Source organism: Protopterus annectens, chromosome 6.part0 (genome assembly GCF_019279795.1).
Source record: "Protopterus annectens isolate FY-2018-M chromosome 6.part0, PAN1.0, whole genome shotgun sequence".
Taxonomy (NCBI): domain Eukaryota; kingdom Metazoa; phylum Chordata; order Ceratodontiformes; family Protopteridae; genus Protopterus; species Protopterus annectens.
This window is the reverse complement of record NC_056737.1, coordinates 984,843,925-984,861,650: the sequence shown is the minus strand read 5'-3', so window position 1 is coordinate 984,861,650 and position 17,726 is coordinate 984,843,925. Positions and strand designations below refer to the sequence as shown.

General features: G+C 38.4%; 1 protein-coding gene across 2 annotated transcripts in view; it reads right to left on the bottom strand.

Moving 5' to 3' along the window:
• AREL1 (apoptosis resistant E3 ubiquitin protein ligase 1) overlaps positions 1 to 17,726 on the bottom strand; it is a 1,112,453-nt gene that overhangs the window by 391,310 nt on the left and 703,417 nt on the right. For both annotated transcript variants that reach the window (XM_044074621.1, XM_044074622.1), the window contains one exon: positions 8,494 to 8,615. In XM_044074621.1, the coding sequence (XP_043930556.1) occupies positions 8,494 to 8,615 (122 nt within the window). The remainder of the gene's footprint in view (positions 1 to 8,493; positions 8,616 to 17,726) is intronic.

Below are 17,726 nucleotides of genomic sequence, written 5' to 3'. Positions count from 1 at the left end.
TTATGAGAGTCAGGAACCCTGTAGTACCTGTCCGGCTTAACTGGAGCTGGAGGTAAGGAGTCAGGGGTCAGACTGGACTCTGAAAATACATAATCAACAATGTCTAACACAGGTGGAATAGCTAGGGGCCTGTGTTGTAGTAGTAAAAGGAAGTCCCTGAGCCTTTTCTTAGATTCAGAAAAATCTCGGCTCTCTCAGTGGAAATGCTCCCTCATAGTATGCAAGGTTTCCCCAAAAGAGTCGGCCGACCGGCACTTGCGAATTGCTTGCTCAGGAGGAGAGACTGAAGGGATAGATTCTTCAGCATCAGAATCCTCATACGGAGGAAGAGAGTATTCCTGATCAGAAGAGGAATCAGATGAAATGGAAACCTGATCTGAAGATTCATATGCTGTCTCTTGCCTAGGCCTTTTATCAGGTGGGGGATGGGAACCCCTGATCAAAGTAATAGTCTTCGGCCATTTTCAGCATCTGTTTTTTGGGAATGGAGGCCTGTCCATGAGTCTGTTGTACTTGTTTCTTTGTCTTTAAGAGTGCTTTAGTCTTTGCCTTTGAAGCTGAAGTCGTTTTAATGTATAATTGAGTTGGTCTGAAAACACCCTCAGAAGCCGATGCCTGTTCAGCGGCTCCGGACCCATCTGAGGGAATAGTCTCCGAAGGTCCAATACCTTGCGACTCCACGTGGGAGTCGGTAGCGGCCTGCAGGTCTAAAGTAGCGGGCGTCAGGGGCTGCGAAGGTGCCTCACTGAGAACCGGCGACTGGCTTAGAAGAAGTCTCGTCGACGGTTCTGGACCTTGGATGCCTGTCCTTTTCTTTGCGTTTCTTGTGAATTCCAGTTTCGGATGGCTGTCAGACAACATTGTATAATTAAATCTTCTGCCAAAATAGTGTAATGCAAAGTCTTGCCAACGCTCAATACTGCGTTGGTTAAATCTAGCACAAAACCGACAACTAGAAACGTTGTGGTCAGGGCCTAGGCAAGGAATACAGTAAGAATGAACGTCCTTATGAGGTATTTGCTTCCCACAAGAAATACAATTATTAACTTTTTCTGACATCGGTCTGGAGCAAGAAAAAAGTTTCCCCAATGGGGTACTTAGCTTTTAATGAAGACTTCGGATCTCAAATTCGAACAGGAAGATCTCAGGAGTCGGCCGACCGGCACTTGCGAATTGCTTATGCTTCGGGCACTGCGCGGCAAGAAAGACTGAAGAAAATGGCGTCGGCTGCATCTTTTATACCCCTGGTGCACTGACATCAGGGAAGAGGTGACAGCAACCGACGCCAGACCTAGACTTTGGAATTCAGGCCGACTGAGGGTAGCCTGCCAGCAGGATAACCCAAGTGTAATAATTGCAACAGTGAAACACGAAGAACATCCTCCTTTTTCGCAGAGTGACAAATGAGATCTGGAAAAGTTAGAGGGGTGCATTATGGGTAAAGAGGGAGGACCTTGAGCTTTTAGAATGGCTGAGATGTATGCGATGGATTAGATCTGACTCATCACTAAGAATAACGACGAGAACAACAACATCACATCAGTTGGTTTAAACTGATTTCCATTTTCTAGTTTTTTGGCAGCCACAAGAATTAAATTTAACAAGGCCTTACTATGTCTGGGCAATTCAGATCCTGTATTCCAGGTCAAAATAAGTTTTTAGTAAAACCCATCTGCACACACAATATTTCAGATAGAGTACTCTGCAGGGAATTTTTAAAGTCTTCCAACTCATTATACTCCCAAAACATGTGTTGGCAGTTACCTCTTTCTTCCCCAACACACCTCCAGTATTTGCAATCCACCTGAGGAAAAATTATTTGTGGAGTCTGCTTGGGTAGAAAAATACCTATGCAAACACTTCCATGCAAAAATCCTACATCTCTAGACTTTGTTGCATATTTGGGAGACACACATACTTCCTCCCATTGTTTCTTTGTGAATTGTTTAGCCACTACTTCTTTCCAATATTTTCTAGCCTCCTCTAATTGATTCTTATAGTTGTAGTACAATATTTTGTATGGCCTGTAATGCCCCCATGCTGGGCCAGTAATCAAGGAGCATGAATTCTCACCACTGACACTGGAGAGGGACATGCATTTGGAATACAAATGGATACACTCAGTATTTTCACATCACCTCTCGGCATCAAGCACAATTTCCCTTAAAAGCCCACAGGGAACACACTCAGTCCAGGGTCTGGATCTCTCTGTCTCCAGGTCCCCAATAAGACTCCCCACTGGTGCAGCTGTAGGATTAGGTCCTCAGCCAAGTGTCCAAGCCAAGACGTCCAACATCCTCTCTGTAAGCCCAGTGCTTGGTGTCCCGACTCCAAGTAGCTGACACACACACTGTGAGATTTTATTTTTCACACACACACACAGGAAAGGCTGGCACAGCCTTACCTGCTGTGTCCCCTTCTGTCCAGAGTATAAGGTAGTTAAGCATCGCCACCAGAGACTCCACAATCAGCTACTCTAAGGCACTTAAAGTGTGTCCAATTATACTGTGTAATATTAATACTAATACAAATGGCAGTAGTTGACCAAGGCAGCTAGGCCTTCTGGAGTGACCCACACAGTGTCACTGACTAAATATAAGCACTCTCAAAGCTTAAATGTTTTCTAAAAAGGACCAGCCACAATGAAAAGTTTAAATATATTTAATAATAAATAATAAAATAACATGAAAATAATAAATATATATTTACAGTACACCACAGAGTTCAAATCACAGGAAATATTGAAAGTTTACACTGATAGATAAACTCATACAAATAAAGAAAAACAATTGCTGAACTAGGCTTCACTATATTCCAGACATAATCTAGGAGAATTACTATTCCCTAATAACTTGACTGATAGAGCAAGGCATAATGAAATACATGAGCAGACTTTCTAGTCAGGTTCCCCAAAACAGAATACTCAATACTCAAGAGATTACTCCCTGTAAAATATAATATCCAAGATGGCTTGCAGAATGACCTTATCTGGTCACTCGATTCTAGGTTCTCACAGTATTCCCCTTTGAAGCCGAGACAGGAATTTAGCATAGATGGCTACAACACGCATCTAAATGTTTATGGCAGCCCTGGGGCTTCCTCTCTTTATTGAGATAATGAACAAAGGCTTCTTCCAGAACCATCGTCTCTGGTCCTATTCAACACTGTGGGGTACCGTTTTAATGGCTTAACAGCTCATTTACATTTCCTTTACTTTCTTAAAGTAAGCTAGCTGGTTAAGCTCTGCTGTCCCAGTATCCTCTATTAAAACATATACTTTTAATTCAGTTAGAAAAATTCATGTACATTTTTTTTTCATTCCAGCAGAGTGTTGATATATTTTAATACAAGCAAACTTCATAAACACATTTTCAGAACCAGTAACTTTACAAATTAGTCTGATATACAAATGACAAAATTATTTACAAAATTCCAGCCAGCTGTGGTGGCACAAGTCATACACTGCACTACTTCTCCTGGCATGGCTGACAGTACGTCCTGTCATCACATGGTATAATAAATATCCTTTTTAACAGCAGCTTCTGTTACAGATTCAACTAAAAACTCTACCAGAGCAGTTTTTTCAATTAGTATTCCCCTATCCCTTTCTCTTTGCCTATACCGAGATATCAATCCCTCAGAGGGAAGGCAGTCTCTAGCCTGTAACCCAAATGCCATCTTGGGTTCTTCCCATTTTGTTACCTTTCCCTCTCTACATATTTGCTCCCAATACAGCAGTTTGCTTGCCGGTTTTATTCAGTAAATTTCAGCTCCCTCTTGCCAATTATCAATACCCCTAATTACGGTCATCCCTATTGGCAAAATCTCCTTTCTCCACACTTGTGCTTGCTTAGTTCTTAGAATACTTCCTGCTACTTTATAAATACAATATTCTGTAAGGCTGTCATTATTCTCTTTAGTTATCTGCAGCCAAAATTCCACCCTCCTTATTTCTTGATTCCCTCCAACCCAACTTCATCATCACATCTTTCCACTTTGAATTATAGCTTTCTGCTCTGGCCTTTTCACCTCCCACATAAATCCCTTTGATTCTTATTAATCACTATCCACAACCTCTCCACTGATTGATAAAAATAGCTGTGTACATACAACTAAAGAGGCTAAAAACATTTTCACTGCTTGTATCTTGCCATCCATATCCATAAGCAAGAACTTTCAGTTTCTCAGTCTTGTATTCTTTTGTTTACTGTTTTCTCACATATCTTTAGCTGCCACACCAGAATCCATTTTAACAGATACTCCTACATACTGAAAATTTTATAATGTTCCCATAAATATGGGTATTGCTGAAGCAATTCATGTGTGGATCTAGAGCTTACAGTTATTGCCTTTGATTTGTCTTCATTAATCTTGGATCCCCAAAAAAAACTGAAACTGTCTTACAACGTTCCACAACACTGAGAGGTAATTTTCTGGTTTTATCAGGTACAAAATAATATTATATGCAAATAAAGCCACCTTTTCGTGATTACCATACCAATTATATGCTTGAATTTCTTAGTCCCTTATTTACTTTGCCAATGGCTCTAAATATAATGCAAAAAATAAAGGGGAAAGTAGACATCCCTGCCTAGTTACTCTGTTTAGAGTCATAGGAGATTACTAGGCTATCGACCAAGAGGGCATTTCATGCCTAGCCGTTTCATCCCATAGTAATTTCACAGAAATGTTAGTTAATACCAAAGACTGCATTTAGTAATGACTGCCCATGTCCAGGAGGGTTGTGGGTGCTATTCCCAGTAAGAATTTATGGTGCCCCATCCACTCCTCCAAGTTCCTTTTGAACAGTGTTATAGAGGTGCTCTATTAAACATGAATAAGTACCTATTCCAAAGATGCGGCACTCACTGGGAGACAAATCTGTCCCTCCAGCACGTACTATTCACATTTAGATCCCAGGAACAGGCAGCTCTAGTCAGTATGATTTACGGATGTGCAGCAAATTCATTAGGTTTGGGTTGGAGACTGCACTGTAAGCCAGGCATAAGTCACCCCTGAAAAGTTTACACAATACTGAGTACAGTGACAGGGATTTTAGTCGGTCTGCGTAAGGCACATGCTGGAGTTACTTGATCTTCTTAGAAACCTCTGAGGTCTCTCCAATTGCTGCAGATACTTTGTACGGTACATCCCGAAAGGGGCATTTTACTCTTCTCACAGACATAGAAAACAACTTGAATGTTTTCAGAAAACATTATCTTTTAGCCACTGAAAGAAAGAGGTATCACACTTTTATTGCCCTTATCAGCTTGTCTCCATAGAAACATGAAAAACAGATACCAGCTACAAGTTTCTCATGTTGCACTGTAAACATTTCATTACAATGTTCTTTTATTTACTTGCTTCCACTTAAAACTTACTGTTAGATCAAGCCAAGGGCCTATATCATGATCTTTTGTCCAGGGTTTCTTCTCTTTTAAACAAAGAGAAAGAAAGAAAACAAAATGAAAAAAAAAAAAAAAAAAAAAACGACATGTTCACTTTGGTATCCCTATTACACACAAAATAACAGAAAAAGCTTTACTAAATAACATGCAGTATGCATCACATTTTGCAAAAATATGGTTAAGAACAAAAACTGTTTTACCTACAGTTACCTCTTTCCTTCCTCTACCCCTCTCCTTACTGTTCTTCCAAACATTAATGCCATAAAGTAGGGCATATACTTTGGAATCCCCTACAAGTTTAATAAAAAGTCAAAAAAGTCCAATATTTCCAGGTTTTCTTGTTCCATTATATTTCAGAAATGTAACTGATGCTTTGAAGTCCCACATCTATTCATGAATTTCTGAGTTGCTGGTTTTCTTCCTGTTGATTTCCATCTCCAAAGTTCAACATGTTGTTTATTTCTAGCATACTCCTTGCTGTAATCAATTCCTGTGCTTTTTTTCTCTCTCTCGAGCATTTTCCCTTGGAATATTGGAAAAGGTTTCACTGGCATAGTCTCTCTTGTTTGTTTTACTATCATCAGAATAAGAAGCAGAATCCTCTTCTGTTTGACAGCTCAATTTTTGTTAGACAAATATTGTATATCCACCTTAGCATGCTCTGCATCACAAATGACAGATATTACAAAGACTGCCAGATACATCAGCCTGAATATCAAATCTGCTTCTCAACATTCCTTGATTGCTGGAATTATTTTACTCCTCTTCTGTCTGGTGTACAGTGAGTAATCATTTTCCAAAAACATTCTTCTGTCTCCAGCTTTTAGTTCTTTGTCCTTCTGCCACAGTTTTGTCAGCATCACCTCTTTCTGCTGGTAGGATTGTATCTTTACTATTAAGAAGGCTTGACTGCTTTCTCAATGCCATGTTTGGAGCAAACACACAGTGTGCCCTTTCAATTAACTCCTACTCTGGAATACCAGTCCATTTGCTTATTTGTAATTTTGTAAAACTAATACAGTCTATTTCCTTCCAGTTTCTCTGGTACAGCAGAAAATCTCAGGATTTCCCTATGTGTGCTGTCCTTTAATTCTACCATTTTTTTAAACATCTCTTCTTAAGCAATCTCATACTCAGTCAGCCTTTTCATTTTGACGTCTGATTTTTGCACTTTTATCAGCCCATCTAAATATCTGTTTAAAGTTTCTTTCATTTTTTCAGCCTTTTATTTGAGTTGATATACTCCTTCAGTTTGTCATTTATTTGAATTAGCTCTGAGCACATTTGACTTTTTCACTAGGTTACTAGAAGCCATGATTTGCACCAAAGCTTCAGCTTGAACTGCTTTTTGTTGAACTGCCACAAGATTCTTCCCAGTCAGTGTTTTCTCATCACCTTTTGTAGTTTATTTTCTTTCAGGTTCTATACATTTATTCTTTGCTAGCACCTAGGTAGTGCACTTATTAGCCAAGCAACTGAAATTTACCCAAAAAGACATAGTCAATGGCTCTTTGTACTGAACTTCTGTTTTCCTATTGGGAGAGATGAAATTAAACTGAAGAAGAAGACTCATGAGTGCAGACATCTTGGAAGTATGAGTAAAAGAACTTTTGTCCAAAAAGTCCTCCACAAGCAAAAGCTGATGCTGGTGACGGGATGCCGCCAGTAAAGAGATAGTATTTATTTCTCATACATGGATCATCATTGTTTTGAAAAGTGTTTTTTTAATGATGATCCAATAAAAACAGTGTGCTGCTACAGTGATTCAGTACAATTCTGAAGGACTGCAACTGTTTTCTGATTAGTAGGAAGGATACATCTGCATTAAGTGTTATGATCTGTTGTTTCTCAAGATAGGGAAATAACACAATATCTCCAATAAGAATACGTTATCACTCTGTCAGAATACTGACACAGAAGCAATGTCAGACTTTTACAACCTGAACCACACCTCCAGCAAAACAGTTGCACGGTAAATACTGGCTATAAGTAAACTTTACAGAATGAAAGGCAGTCCTGGCAAGCTTATAAAGAAGTATGTTTGGTTGAGTGTAGTTAGCAAACCCAAAAGTTCAATGGGGAGCCTGGACTGGTTTCAGTACCTCCTGCTAAGCAAAGTATAAACGTATTCTTCAAAACCAGCTGACATTCATCTCTAGCTTGTTGCAAAGACATTTTTCAAGCCAACTTTACAGGAGCTGACAGAGGTCAGGATGGGAATAATGTTAAGTTTGGCAAGTTCTTTTTTGTAATTATTGGGCTGTAGGACTGTAACATTTTGGTGCAGTCAGGTACGTTTAAATATGTCATGATGGCATAACTTAAAAGCTGAGCAGTGCTCCACAAAAGGAGGAAAAAGGCTGGAGAGAGAAACTTAGAGTGGCAGTGAATAACACTGTGAGATGTGAAGCTGAAGGAGCAGAATGGATCTTTGAAGGTTAACACTATTAACATGGAGGGGAGGGGTATGAAGGCAGGAACCACCTATAGTGTTTGTGATATTTGAGGTAGCAACACAGGTTAGTGGCAGAAATAGGGTAATAACCCTTATAGCAGGTGCAAGAATGTCTTGGGTTAAAAGAACTGCACATACCCTAAGCATGGAATCATGCAATGTAGAAAACAACTATGCACTGAAAGGGCACCTGCAAATAATATTAGAAGTGTCACTGTAGTGTCCCCATAAAGTAAGATAATAGCAGACTGAAATGCTACACCAATACTTGGGGTTATGCACCTCTTTCACCGCATGACATCTGATGCATATGAGGTTAAAGATACAACATTTTCTTCTGAGGGAGGTAGATACATGGTGATTATTGAAAACATCCTGAAATGACCACACTAGCAGTGCAGACAACAGCAATGGTATGTTCTGAGAGTTACTGCATACAACTAGCATTTGATCTCTTAAAGATATAAACTTTAAAACTGCTTGTATGACATGTTCTCGGGTATACATACTGATATAAAATAAAGCACCTCTGACTCTTCTGTGTAGAGACATTAAGACCTATACATGTATTTCCACCCGTACTGCATATGATCAATTAGCACAATGAAGTTACTGAGAAGAGGAACTTACAGACTCGAGAAGGAAGTGACGGCTGATTTTCAGTGCAATTTTGGAATGAGGTCTCTTACAGTGGAGTTGGCGGAGCTCACGCTGGAAAAAGTTTACTTTGTCCTGAAAAGTCTCCGAACCCCCTGGAAAGAGAAGATGATGCATATTAAAGGCCTAGATGGAGTGCAGTATGAAAATTCAATCATCACATACAGACTTCCTTTTCAAATCACAGATCACTTCACAATTAATTCTCATGGAGAGACTTAAGCAGAAGCTTATTTACTTACAGCTTGTTTGCATACAATGGTAGAACACAAATTCACGTGGACAATTGGCAGGTGCAGCCTAGGGTTACAAAAACAGCAAAACATTGGCTTGGAAATGATGACAGAAACTCTTTATAAAGACAGTTTAGATCAGAGAATAATAAGCAGTAGTCTAACAGAAGACAGATCAGAGAATTAGAAGCAGTAGTCCAACAGAAGACAGTTTAGATCAGTCAATAAGAAGCAGTAGCCTAACAGAAGACAGATCAGAGAATAAGAAGCAGTAGTCTAACAGAAGACAGTTAGATCAGACAATAAGAAGCAGTAGTCTAACAGAAGACAGTTAGATCAGAGAATAAGAAGCAGTAGTCTAACAGAAGACAGATCAGAGAATAAAGAAGCAGTAGTCTAACAGAAGACAGATCAGAGAATAAGAAGCAGTAGCCTAACAGAAGACAGTTAGATCAGAGAATAAAATGCAGTAGTCTAACAGAAGACAGTTAGATCAGAGAATAAGAAGCAGTAGTCTAACAGAAGACAATTAGATCAGAGAATAAGAAGCATTAGCCTAATAGAAGACAGTCAGATCAGAGAATAAGAATCAGTAGTCTAACAGAAGACAGTTAGATCAGAGAATAAAAGGCAGTAGCCTAACAGAAGACAGTTAGATCAGACAATAAGAAGCAGTAGTCTAACAGAAGACAGTTAGATCAGAGAATAAGAAGCATTAGCCTAACAGAAGACAGTTAGATCAGAGAATAAGAAGCAGTAGTCTAACAGAAGACAGTTAGATCAGAGAATAAAAAGCAGCAGTCTAACAGAAGACAGTTTAGATCAGAAAATAAGAAGCAGTAGTTTAACAGAAGACAGATCAGACAATAAGAAGCAGTAGTCTAACAGAAGACAGATCAGACAATTAGAAGCAGTAGCCTAACAGAAGACAGTTTAGATAAGAGAATAAGAAGCAGTAGCCTAACAGAAGGCAGTTAGGTAAGAGAATAAGAAGCAGTAGCCTAACAGAAGACAATAAGATCAGACAATAAGAAGCAGAATAAGAAGCAGTAGCCTAACAGAAGACAATTAGATCAGAGAATAAGAAGCAGTAGCCTAACAGAAGACAGTTAGATCAGAGAATAAAAAGCAGTAGTCTAACAGAAGACAGTTTAGATCAGAAAATAAGAAGCAGTAGTCTAACAGAAGACAGATCAGACAATAAGAAGCAGTAGTCTAACAGAAGACAGTTAGATCAGAGAATAAGAAGCAGTAGCCTAACAGATGACAATTAGATCAGACAATAAGAAGCAGTAGTCTAACAGAAGACAGATTAGACAATAAGAAACAGTAGTCTAACAGAAGACAGATCAGGCAATAAGAAGCAGTAGTCTAACAGAAGACAGTTTAGATCAGAGAATAAGAAGCAGTAGTCTAACAGAAGACAGTTTAGATCAGAGAATAAGAAGCAGTAGTCTAACAGAAGACAGTTTAGATCAGAGAATAAGAAGCAGTAGTCTAGCAGAAGACAATTAGATCAGAAAATAAGAAGCAATAGTCTAACAGAAGACAGTTTAGATCACAGAATAAGAAGCAGTAGCCTAACAGAAGACAGATCAGACAATAAGAAGCAGTAGTCTAACAGAAGACAGTTTAGATCAGAGTATAAGAAGCAGCAGTCTAACAGAAGACAGATCAGACAATAAGAAGCAGTAGTCTAACAGAAGACAGTTAGATCAGAGAATAAGAAGCAGTAGTCCAACAGAAGACAGTTAGATCAGAAAATAAGAAGCAGTAGTCTAACAGAATACAGTTTAGATCAGAGAATAAGAAGCAGCTGTCTAACAAAAGACAGATCAGACAAGAAGAAGCAGTAGTCTAACAGAAGACAGTTTACATCAGACAGTAAGAAGCAGTAGTCTAACAGAAGACAGATGAGAGAATAAGAAGCAGCAGTCTAACAGAAGACAGTTTAGATAAGACAATAAGAAGTAGTAGCCTAACAGAAGACAGCTTAGATCAGAGAATAAGAAGCAGTAGGCTAATAGAAGACAGTTAGATCAGAGAATAAGAAGCAGTAGTATAACAGAAGACAGTTAGATCTGAGAATAAGAAGCATTAGCCTAACAGAAGACAGTTAGATCAGAGAATAAGAAGCAGTAGTCTAACAGAAGACAGTTAGATCAGAGAATAAGAAGCAGTAGCCTAACAGAAGACAGTTAGATCAGAGAATAAGAAGCAGTACTCCAACAGAAGATCGAGCAGACAATAAGAAGCAGTAGTCTAACAGAAGACAGTTAGATCAGAGAATAAGCAGTAGCCTAACAGAAGACAGTTAGATCAGAGAATAAAAAGCAGTAGCCTAACAGAAGACAATTAGATCAGAGAATAAGAAGCATTAGTCTAACAGAACACAGAGCAGACAATAAGAAGCAGTAGACTAACAGAAGACAGTTAGATCAGAGAATAAGAAGCAGTAGCCTAACAGAAGACAGTTAGATCAGAGAATAAGAAGCAGTAGCCTAGCAGAAGACAATTAGATCAGAGAATAAGAAGCAGTAGTCTAAGAGAAGACAGATCAGAGAATAAGAAGCAGTAGCCTAACAGAAGACAATTAGATCAGAGAATAAGAAGCAGTAGTCTAACAGAAGACAGTTAGCTCAGACAATAAGAGGCAGTAGCCTAACAGAAGACAGATCAGACAATAAGAAGCAGTAGTCTAACAGAAGACAGATCAGACAATAAGAAGCAGTAGTCTAACAGAAGACAGTTAGATCTGAGAATAAGAAGCAGTAGCCTAGCAGAAGACAATTAGATAAGAAAATAAGAAGCAGTAGCCTAGCAGAAGACAATTAGATCAGAAAATAAGAAGCAGTAGTCTAACAGAAGACAGTTAGATCAGAGAATAAGAAGCAGTAGTCTAAAAGAAGACAGTTAGATCAGAGAATAAGAAGCAGTAGACTAACAGAAGACAGTTTAGATCAGAGAATAAGAAGCAGTAGTCTAGCAGAAGACAATTAGATCAGACAATAAGAAGCATTAGTCTAACAGAAGACAGTTTAGATCACAGAATAAGAAGCAGCAGTCTAACAGAAGACAGATCAGAGAATAAGAAGCAGTAGCCTAACAAAAGACAGATCAGACAATAAGAAGCAGTAGCCTAACATAAGACAGTTAGATCAGACAATAAGAAGCAGTAGTCTAACAGAAGACAGTTAGATCAGACAATAAGAAGCAGTAGTCTAACAGAAGACAGTTTAGATCACAGAATAAGAAGCAGTAGTCTAACAGAAGACAGTTTAGATCACAGAATAAGAAGCAGTAGCCTAACAGAAGACAGATCAGACAATAAGAAGCAGTAGTCTAACAGAAGACAGTTAGATCAGACAATAAGAAGCAGTAGTCTAACAGAAGACAGTTAGATCAGACAATAAGAAGCAGTAGTCTAACAGAAGACAGTTTAGATCAGAGAATAAGAAGCAGTAGCCTAACAGAACACAGATCAGACAATTAGAAGCAGTAGCCTAACAGAAGACAGTTTAGATAAGAGAATAAGAAGCAGTAGCCTAAGAGAAGACAGTGAGGTAAGAGAATAAAAAGCAGTAGCCTAACAGAAGGCAATTAGATCAGACAATAAGAAGCAGTAGTCTAACAGAAGACAGTTTAGATCAGAGAATAAAAAGCAGTAGTCTAACAGAAGACAGATCAGAGAATAAGAAGCAGTAGTCTAACAGAAGACAGTTAGATCAGAGAATAAGAAGCAGTAGTCTAACAGAAGACAGATCCGACAATAAGAAGAAGTAGTCTAACAGTAGACAGTTTAGATCAGAAAATAAGAAGCAGTAGCCTAACAGAAGACAGCTTAGATCTGAGAATAAGAAGCAGTAGCCTAACAGAAGACAGTTTAGATCAGAGAATAAGAAGCAGCAGTCTAACAGAAGACAGTTAGATCAGAGAATAAGAAGCAGTAGTCTAACAGAAGACAGATCAGACAATAAGAAGCAGTAGTCTAACAGAAGACAGTTTAGATCAGAGAATAAGATGCAGTATCTTAACAGAAGACAGTTAGATCAGAGAATAAGAAGCAGTAGACTAACAGAAGACAGATCAGACAATAAGAAGCAGTAGTTTAACAGAAGACAGTTAGATCAGACAATAAGAAGCAGTAATCTAACAGAAGACAGATCAGACAATAAGAAGCAGTAGTCTAACAGAAGACAGTTTAGATCAGAGAATAAGAAGCAGTAGCCTAACAGAAGACAATAAGATCAGAGAATAAGAAGCAGTAGTCCAACAGAAGATCGAGCAGACAATAAGAAGCAGTAGTCTAACAGAAGACAGTGAGATCAGAGAATAAGAAGCAGTAGCCTAACAGAAGACAGTTAGATCAGAGAATAAGAAGCAGTAGCCTAGCAGAAGACAATTAGATCAGAGAATAAGAAGCAGTAGTCTAACAGAAGACAGATCAGAGAGTAAGAAGCAGTAGCCTAACAGAAGACAGTTAGATCAGAGAATAAGAAGCAGTAGTCTAACAGAAGACAGATCAGACAATAAGAAGCAGTAGTCTAACAGAAGACAGTTTAGATCAGAGAATAAGATGCAGTATCTTAACAGAAGACAGTTAGATCAGAGAATAAGAAGCAGTAGACTAACAGAAGACAGATCAGACAATAAGAAGCAGTAGTTTAACAGAAGACAGTTAGATCAGACAATAAGAAGCAGTAATCTAACAGAAGACAGATCAGACAATAAGAAGCAGTAGTCTAACAGAAGACAGTTTAGATCAGAGAATAAGAAGCAGTAGCCTAACAGAAGACAATAAGATCAGAGAATAAGAAGCAGTAGTCCAACAGAAGATCGAGCAGACAATAAGAAGCAGTAGTCTAACAGAAGACAGTGAGATCAGAGAATAAGAAGCAGTAGCCTAACAGAAGACAGTTTAGATCAGAGAATAAGAAGCAGTAGTCTAACAGAAGACAGATCAGAGAATAAGAAGCAGTAGCCTAACAGAAGACAATTAGATCAGAGAATAAGAAGCAGTAGTCTAACAGAAGACAGTCAGATCAGACAATAAGAGGCAGTAGCCTAACAGAAGACAGATCAGACAATAAGAAGCAGTAGTCTAACAGAAGACAGATCAGACAATAAGAAGCAGTAGTCTAACAGAAGACAGTTTAGATCAGAGAATAAGAAGCACTAGTCTAACAGAAGACAGTTAGATCTGAGAATAAGAAGCAGTAGCTTAACAGAAGACAGTTAGATCAGAAAATAAAGAAGCAGTAGTCTAACAGAAGACAGTTAGATCTGAGAATAAGAAGCAGTAGCTTAACAAAAGACAGTTAGATCAGAAAATAAAGAAGCAGTAGTCTAACAGATCAGAGAATAAGAAGCAGTAGTCTAACAGAAAACAGATCAGAGAATAAGAAGCAGTAGCCTAACAGAAGACAGATCAGAGAATAAGAAGTAGTCTAACAGAAGACAGTTTAGATCAGAGTATAAGAAGCAGTAGCTTAACAGAAGACAGTTAGATCAGACAATAAGAAGCAGTAGTCTAACAGAAGACAGATCAGAGAATAAGAAGCAGCAGCCTAACAGAAGACAGTTAGATCAGAGAATAAGAAGCAGTAGCCCAGAGAATAAGAGGCAGTAGTCTAACAGAAAACAGTTTAGGTCAGAAAATAAGAATCAGTAGCCTAACAGAAGACAGTTTAGATCAGAGAATAAGAAGCAGTAGCCTAACAGAAGACAGCTAGATCAGACAATAAGAAGCAGTAGCCTAACAGAAGACAGTTAGATCAGACAATAAGAAGCAGTAGCCTAACAGAAAACAGTTACATCAGAGAATAAGAAGCAGTGGTCTAACAGAAGACAGTTAGATCAGGCAATAAGAAGCAGTAGACAGACCAGAGAATAAGAAGCAGTAGCCTAACAGAAGACGGTTAGATCAGAGAATAAAAAGCAGCAGTCTAACAGAAGACAGTTAGATCACAGAATAAGAAGCAGTAGTCTAACAGAAGACAGTTAGATCAGACAATCAGACAATAAGAAGCAGTAGCCTAACAGAAGACAGTTAGATCAGACAATAAGAAGCAGTAGTCTAACAGAAGACAGAGCAGACAATAAGAAGCAGTAGCCTAACAGACAACAGTTAGATCAGAGAATAAAAAGCAGCAGTCTAACAGAAGACAGTTTAGATCAGAAAATAAGAAGCAGTAGCCTAACAGAAGACAGTTTAGATCAGAGAATAAGAAGCAGTAGTCTAACAGAAGACAGATCACAGAATAAGAAGCAGTAGTCTAACAGAAGACAGTTAGATCAGACAATCAGACAATAAGAAGCAGTAGCCTAACAGAAGACAGTTAGATCAGACAATAAGAAGCAGTAGTCTAACAGAAGACAGATCAGAGAATAAGAAGCAGTAGTCTAACAGAAGACAGATCAGAGAATAAGAAGCAGTAGTCTAACAGAAGACAGATCAGAGAATAAGAAGCAGTAGTCTAACAGAAGACAGATCAGAGAATAAGAAGCAGTAGTCTAACAGAACACAGTTAGATCAGACAATAAGAAGCAGTAGTCTAATAGAAGACAGATCAGAGAATAAGAAGCAGTAGTCTAACAGAAGACAATTAGATCAGAGAATAAGAAGCAGTAGTCTAACAGAAGACAGATCAGACAATAAGAAGCAGTAGACAGACCAGAGAATAAGAAGCAGTAGCCTAACAGAAGACAGTTAGATCAGACAGTAAGAAGCAGTAGTCTAACAGAAGACAGAGCAGACAATAAGAAGCAGTAGCCTAACAGAAGACAGTTAGATCAGAGAATAAAAAGCAGTATTCTAACAGAAGACAGTTTAGATCAGAGAATAAGAAGCAGTATTCTAACAGAAGACAGATCAGAGAATAAGAAGCAGTAGTCTAACAGAAGACAGTTAGATCAGACAATAAGAAGCAGTAGCCTAACAGAAGACAGTTAGATCAGACAATAAGAAGCAGTAGTCTAACAGAAGACAGTTAGATCAGACAATAAGAAGCAGTAGTCTAACAGAAGACAGGCCAGAGAATAAGAAGCAGTAGTCTAACAGAAGACAGATCTGAGAATAAGAAGGAGTAGTCTAACAGAAGACAGATCAGACAATAAGAAGCAGTAGCCTAACAGAAGACAGTTAGATCAGACAATAAGAAGCAGTAGTCTAACAGAAGACAGGCCAGAGAATAAGAAGCAGTAGTCTAACAGAAGACAGATCTGAGAATAAGAAGCAGTAGTCTAACAGAAGGCAGATCAGAGAATAAGAAGCAGTAGCCTAACAGAAGTCAGTTAGATCAGAGAATAAGAAGCAGTAGTCTAACAGAAGACAGTTAGATCAGACAGTAAGAAGCAGTAGCCTAACAGAAGACAATTAGATCAGAGAATAAGAAGCAGTAGTCTAACAGAAGACAGTTAGATCAGACAATAAAAGGCAGTAGCCTAACAGAAGACAATTAGATCAGAGAACAAGCAGTAGTCTAACAGAAGACAGATCAGACAATAAGAAGCAGTAGTCTAACAGAAGACAGATCAGACAATAAGAAGCAGTAGCCTAACAGAAGACAATTAGATCAGAAAATAAGAAGCAGTAGCTTAACAGAAGACAGTTAGATCAGACAATAAGAAGCAATAGTCTAACAGAAGACAGATCAGAGAATAAGAAGCAGTAGCCTAACAGAAGACAGATAGATCAGAGAATAAGAAGCAGTAGCCTAACAGAAGACAGTTAGATCAGACAATAAGAAGCAGTAGTCTAACAGAAGACAGATCAGAGAATAAGAAGCAGCAGCCTAACAGAAGACAGTTAGATCAGAGAATAAGAAGCAGTAGCCTACCAGAAGACAGTTTAGATCAGAGAATAGGAAGCAGCAGCCTAACAGCAGATAGTTAGATAAGAGAATAAGAAGCAGTAGTCTAACAGAAAACAGTTTAGGTCAGAAAATAAGAAGCAGTAGCCTAACAGAAGACAGTTTAGATCAGAGAATAAGAAGCAGTAGCCTAACAGAAGATGGTTTAGATCAGAGAATAAGAAGCAGTAGCCTAACAGAAGACATTTAGATCAGAGAATATGAAGCACTAGTCTAACAAAAGACAGATCTGAGAATAAGAAGCAGTAGTCTAACAGAAGACAGTTAGATCAGAGAATAAGAAGCAGAAGTCTAACAGAAGACAGATCGGACAATAAGAAGCAGTAGTCTAACAGAAGACAGTTAGATCAGAGAATAAAAAGCAGTAGCCTAACAGAAGACATTTAGACCAGACAATAAAAAGCAGTAGCCTAACAGAAAACAGTTATATCAGACAATAAGAAGCAGTAGCCTAACAGAAGACAGTTAGATCAGACAATAAGAAGCAGTAGTCTAACAGAAGACAATTAGATCAGAGAATAAGAAGCAGTAGTCTAACAAAAGACAGTTAGATCAGACAATAAGAAGCAGTAGCCTAACAGAAGATAGTTAGATCAGACAATAAGAAGCAGTAGTCTAACAGAAGACAGTTAGGTCAGAGAATAAGAAGCAGTAGCCTAACAGAAGACATTTAGATCAGAGTATAAGAAGCAGTAGTCTAACAGAAAACAGTTTAGGTCAGAAAATAAGAAGCAGTAGCCTAACAGAAGACGGTTTAGATCAGAGAATAAGAAGCAGTAGCCTAACAGAAGACATTTAGATCAGAGAATACGAAGCAGTAGTCTAACAGAAGACAGATCTGAGAATAAGAAGCAGTAGTCTAACAGAAGACAGATCAGACAATAAGAAGCAGTAGCCTAACAGAAGACAGTTAGATCTGAGAATAAGAAGCAGTAGTCTAACAGAAGACAGTTAGATCAGAGAATAAGAAGCAGAAGTCTAACAGAAGACAGATCAGACAATAAGAAGCAGTAGTCTAACAGAAGACAGTAGATCAGAGAATAAAAAGCAGTAGCCTAACAGAAGACATTTAGACCAGACAATAAAACGCAGTAGCCTAACA